General features: G+C 53.2%; 1 protein-coding gene across 1 annotated transcript; it reads right to left on the bottom strand.

Moving 5' to 3' along the window:
- Positions 1-939: 939 nt before the first annotated feature.
- LOC133276429 (GRIP and coiled-coil domain-containing protein 1-like) lies at positions 940-4,786 on the bottom strand. Its single transcript, XM_061467188.1, has 2 exons — positions 3,705-4,786; positions 940-2,491 (listed from the first exon to the last, which is right to left on the bottom strand). Exons 1-2 carry the CDS (start codon positions 4,752-4,754, stop codon positions 1,193-1,195), a joined length of 2,349 nt encoding a protein of 782 aa, XP_061323172.1. The 5' UTR covers positions 4,755-4,786; the 3' UTR covers positions 940-1,192.
- Between the last annotated feature and the right edge of the window lie 701 nt (positions 4,787-5,487).

Below are 5,487 nucleotides of genomic sequence, written 5' to 3'. Positions count from 1 at the left end.
CAGGGATCCAGCCTGTTCCTCCAGCCCCCAGCATGCTCATAGTTGCACGCTGCAGCTCCCCCCGACCCTCTCACACAAGCCATGAACATTCAATGACACCTCTTCAAAGCTGCAAGCACAGCTCCAAAACACAGGAATACAAAAGCCAGAGGTGTTTCCAGAGGTTTCTGCTTCCTTCCTGCCACACTCACCCATTTGTAAGGAAGCGAGGCAAGAACTTCAGGGTCCACGCAGCAACAGGGCACACCTTCCTCCTCGTGGGGTTTACTGCAAGCTCAGGGCACACACTGTTATCTTCTGCCCCTCGCTGCTTCTATCCCAGCAGGAGCAATGCCTTGCTTCTAAAACCAACATCGCAGAGCATCACAACTTCACTGAAACTCCCAGATACTCAGGAAATGACCACTGAATGCTCAGTGGGTTTAGTTCAGCCTTGCCTCTGCCTCCTGTAATCCCCTGGGTCCCATGGGGAGCCAGGCCAGAAGGTTCAGATACCTGCTCCGCAGTAACTGCTACAGAGCACCTTCTGGTTGGACACTAGTGGGGAAGTCACCACTTGCACCACTGCAGTTACAAAGGTTCAAACTTACATATTTCAGGTATTTTCTCTTTCCTGAGCACACTGATGACTGCAAAGGATCCAGAAATGGTCTCCAGTGCTATGAAGAGCTGCTACAGATTCGCTGGTATAAATCTGGCTCTAGGTCAAAAATAAAACCTTATGAGAAACTGCTCAAGTGTCTGCATTTGGATGATGCTGGTATCAAGACTCATCTTCCTGTGGGCTTCCAGCTCTTTGTCTTATGTTATTTTAGCACTAAGTGCTTCCCCCTCCCTTAAATCCTTTGAGTCACAAGCCTGTCTGGTGTTGAAGCTCTAATGGAGCTCCTCACCCTCCGCCTGCAGGGTGATTCTTTTTAGACTGTGGTTGAAAAAGCATCAGTAGCTTCAATTTTATTTATTATTTCATCAAGGTCCAACTCAGAGCAAATCCTCACACCAGAGAGCGCTGTGATCCCACGACTCAAATACAAACCGGGGCTACAAGCACTGGCTGAAGCACAGTTCTTTGCTGAGAGCTCCCTGCTCCATCGCATGGTGGGAAGGAGGTTACACCCTGAGTGAAGTGGTCTCACTTAACCATCAAGGACATGTCCCCGTGCAAAAGCAGTCTGGAACAAAAGCTGCAGCCTCATCTCTTGCCAGCCAGCCACCAGCTGCTGGAAGCTGACTGCTTTGTGATGGTCTGTTTTTCCTCCGGGCTGAAATGCAGAATGCTGAGGATGGCTGTGAGAGTCTGCTGCCGCCCCAGCGCGTCCGGCAGCGTCAGGAACCGGTACACAATGTTCTTGAGGTACTCCAGGTTGGCTCCTTCTCTGCTCTTATCCCTCAAGTTCTTCTCCATCTCACTTTGAAGTGCAGACACCTCTTCCCGGTGCTTTTCCTCCTCAACCAAGATCCTCTTCTGGAGGTGGTGAACTTGCATTTCCAGCTTGTGCTTCTGCTTCCTCAGGGCAACAATGTCCACTTCTTTGCGAGCCAGCTGCTCTGCGTACAAGATGAAGGTGGGCTCACTGGCGCTGGAGAGGTGAAGAGCCTGGGGGAGAATCTCTGAGGAATCACTGCCTGGGGAGTCATTGCAAGCACCATCTGACACAAAGTAGGTTTTGGACCCTTGACGCCCATAAGGCAGTGGGACAACTCTCAGCTGCTCCAGCTCCTGGTCCTTTTCTGCCAGCACTGCCAGGGCTCGGTCCCGCTGTTTGTGCATCTCCTCCTCCAGCTTCAGTGCCCGCTCCCTGTAGTCCAGCTGGCACCTCTCTAACTCCTGCCTATGGATCTGCTGCAGCTGGGACAACTCTTGCTTCTTGGCTTCCATGTCCTGCTGGTGCTGCTTCTCCATTTCATCAGAGGCCAGCTGAAGCACAACGTATTTCTCTTTCAGGTCAGCCAGCTGCTCCTGAGCCTCCTCCAGGTCCTTAGACAAGTTGATGTCTTTGGTTGACTTGTTCTTGAGAACCACCTGTGCCCTCATCTTGTACCTCTCAAACTCTTCCTTGAGCTGCTTCAGCTCCTGCTGGTAGTACACAGCAGTGGCCTTCTCGCCATCCCCAGCCTCAGTGCCCTTTGGAGGCTCCAGCTCACACAGCTTCTCGATGTCCAGAGGGGTTTCACTCTTCTTAGCTGCTGCCTGCAAGAGCTTTTTCAGCTTTTCCATTTTATCCTTCAGAACATTAACATCCAGGTTGGCTTCTTCCACGTGAGCATCCCCAGGGGCTCGGCTGGAGGCAGCGATGGCCAGGGTTTTGTTCTCCAGGTCCAGCTGTACAATGCGGTCCTTCAGTTTCTGGATGATCAGCTGGTCCTTCTGCTTGGCTTTCTCATAGCTGCCAAGGAGTTCCGACACCTCCGAGACCTGGCCTTCCAGGTCAGCCACTCGCCTCTCCTCCATCTGGGCGTGCTGGCGGAGCTGCTCCTCTGCCTGTGCAGCCTGAGAGCAGAGGCATACACACAGCACAGTTAGTTTTGCTCAATGCTCAAAGGTCTCTGCTTTACACCGGGGTTAATTCTGCTCTGCTGACCTCCAAACCAGCGTGGGGCTGCGCTTTCCCCTAGAATTCCATACAACCCAACAGCTGGACGTTTATTTGCGGGTATAATGAAGTCAAAGCACCTTTGCTTTTGTTCCCTGCTCTGCAGAGCTCCTGTCTTACATTTCCCACATTGCTGTAGGTGTGGGGGGGGGATGGGAAGCAGCAAGCTCACCTCACAGTGGCTAAAGGGATTGTTTTAAATGTGTGTGTGCTCTGAAGCTCTCACACATCTCACTGCAATTCAGTTACATCCTGTGCTTTGTTGCACCGGTATTCATGTTATTCAGGCGTTTCTGAGCTACAGCAAACGCACACAGTTCACACTTTGCTCAGATATCGAGCGCTCCGATAATGGCAGCATTTGGCAAACACCATCGCGAGCCAAACCACAAGCAGAGGTCAGGTCCCCTTCACCCAAACTGCATGAAACCAGCCTGATGCTTCAGATTAGGAAGAAGAAAACTTGGCCCAGAGTGCAAGGAGACGAGGAAGATCCTGTTCCAGAGTGTTTCCAGATGCAAATTCAGTTACTGGCCCCAAAGCTCCAGTGCCAACCCCCGAGCCCATCACCCCACAACCCACTGAGTTACACAGGTTCCTCTTTTCCACCACATCCCTCTTTCCATTCTAGCCCTTAGGCTCTAGCCTGTGTGGATGGATGCAGGGGGAGTGTTCTCCTGCATTTACCTTCCTTCTTTCACTACAACCCCCTAAGTTTCTCTAAAGGGGGTCAGTTTTTATGAGCCCCCCTGATTGTACCTTGCACTGCACTGAGACCACACTCACTGCCACACTGGGGCAGAGGGAAGGTCTCTCCTACCAAGCCACTCTCACACCGGATTGTAACTGGTACAGAACCACACGACACCCTGGAGGACAGACACCATGTAACCGCCTCAAAGGGTGCTCCCAAGTCCAACGCTCACCACCCCCTGGTTAATGCCTTATGTGCTGTAACACAAACAGTTTTGATTTTCCTCCAGGATTATCACCTAATTCAAACCTCTTGGGCTCTGAGGGACTGGGTGGGGGCATCTCAACTCCTCAAGCTCCAAACCGGCCCCAATCACACTGAGAGTGAGCAGCTCCAGGACCCATACAAGGAACTACCTTTTTCATCTCCCGCAGCAGCTGCACTTGGAAGTGGTTCTTGAGGCTAGCCATCTCCTCCTGCAGACCCTGTATCCGCGGGTCTGGCTTCTTGTTCTCCTCCTGAGCATCCTGCAGCTCCCTCTTCAGGTCCTCCACCTCCTGGCTCAGCTGCTTGATCTGCAGCTCGTAGCCCTCTGCTCGCTCAGCCACGCAGGCTCTCCGAGCCAGCATCTCCCTGGTCTCCTCCAGCTTCAGCTCAGCATCCTGGCGTGAAGCCCTCTCACTCTGCAGCAGCTTCTGCAGCTCCTGCAGCATAATAGCGTGGTCACTCTGCTCCTGGGCCCTGTCGTGCTGCTGGGTGATCAGACGGGCTTTGGTCTCAGCCAGCTGCTCCTGGACACACTTCAGCTCTGCCTCCAGCTTCTCAGTCTCATCCTCTGCTTTCTTAGCAGCATCATCCAGGTCCTGCTTCATCTTCCTCTTTTCTGCTTGGTAGGATGCTTCCATGCGGGACTTCTCCTGTGTGACTGTTGCCAGAGCACTGGTCAGGGTGGCCAGTTGGGTCTTCAGTAGCAGAACTCTTTTATCAGCCTCACTGGCAGCAGATGGTACGTCCCCACCGCTCGTGCTCATGCCGCTCTCTGAACCACTCGTCTCCTCTGATTTAACAGAGGAAGAAGCAGCAGCCACGAGCTTATCATCCTCAGGCCCTGCTTCACCCTTGGTACTGGCCAGGCTGGCAGCAGTGTCTGCACTGGCAGCTGTCCCCACGCTATCTTCACTGTGAACAGAGCTCTTGTCATCAGCACAGTCGGCAAAGGAAGAGCTGGAGCTGACCACAGATATAGGCTGAGCACCACTCAAGCCAGCATCTGCCTTGTGAGATACAGACAACATTTTCAAGCTGGCTTCCAAGGCCTCCTTCTCCTTGAACAGACTCTTGTAGGCTCTGACAACATCCTTCAGCCGAACCTGGTACTGAAGCAGCTGCTTCTTCTGTGATTCAATAGTCTCTAGAAGATCTTTCTTACTTGGGCCACCTCCAAAGTTCATGCCAAACCTCACCATGATTCATCCAAGCTGGAAGGAGTAGAACAACACAAAGCCTGAACAAGCAGCAAAGACACATCTTTCTTCCCTGTGAGGGTGCTGAGGCACTGGCACAGGGTGCCCAGAGAAGCTGTGGCTGCTCCATCCCTGGCACTGTTCAAGGCCAGGTTGGACACAGGGCCTTTGAGCAACCTGCTCTAGTGGAAGGTGCCCCTGCCTGTGGCAGGGGATTGGAGCTGGAGAAGCTTTAAGGTCCCTTCTACCCAAACTGCTCTGGGATTCCATGATCAGCAGGAGCATGTGGTGAAGCAGGACCAGCACCCTGAACACCCAAGAACCCCCCACAGGGGGGTAACAACACTGGAATACCTCCGTCACCATGCACCAAACCCTGCCAAGCACCCACGTTCTGAGGGGAAATGTGCTGCTGCTACACCTCAGGTGCTTCAAGCTCCCCAGGAAGACCCAACACGTTAATACCCCCCTCATACAGCAGCATCTGCCAGGGCAGCCACCCCCCCACAGGTCGGTCAGGGGGAGTTACCTCTATAAACAGCTCTTATTGTATTCTGCAAGAGTAACAGTTCCTTGCCCTGTCCCTGGGCAGCACCACCGCCTGTCTGGAAGTAATTCAACCACTATCAGCGCTCAGGGGGTACATCCAGTCCCCACAACAAAAGGCCATGGGGGACAGGGGGTGTCCACTGCAGAGAACCTGCCACGGAGGGGTGGCTGGGGGTGTGTGTGTGTG

Source organism: Pezoporus flaviventris, unplaced genomic scaffold (genome assembly GCF_033815535.1).
Source record: "Pezoporus flaviventris isolate CSIRO_AGI_PZ_B2104156 unplaced genomic scaffold, CSIRO_AGI_Pfla_v1 ptg000045l, whole genome shotgun sequence".
In the NCBI taxonomy this organism is placed as follows: Eukaryota; Metazoa; Chordata; class Aves; order Psittaciformes; family Psittacidae; genus Pezoporus; species Pezoporus flaviventris.
Note: the sequence above shows the minus strand (reverse complement) of the source record. Positions and strands in the feature narration are given on the sequence as shown.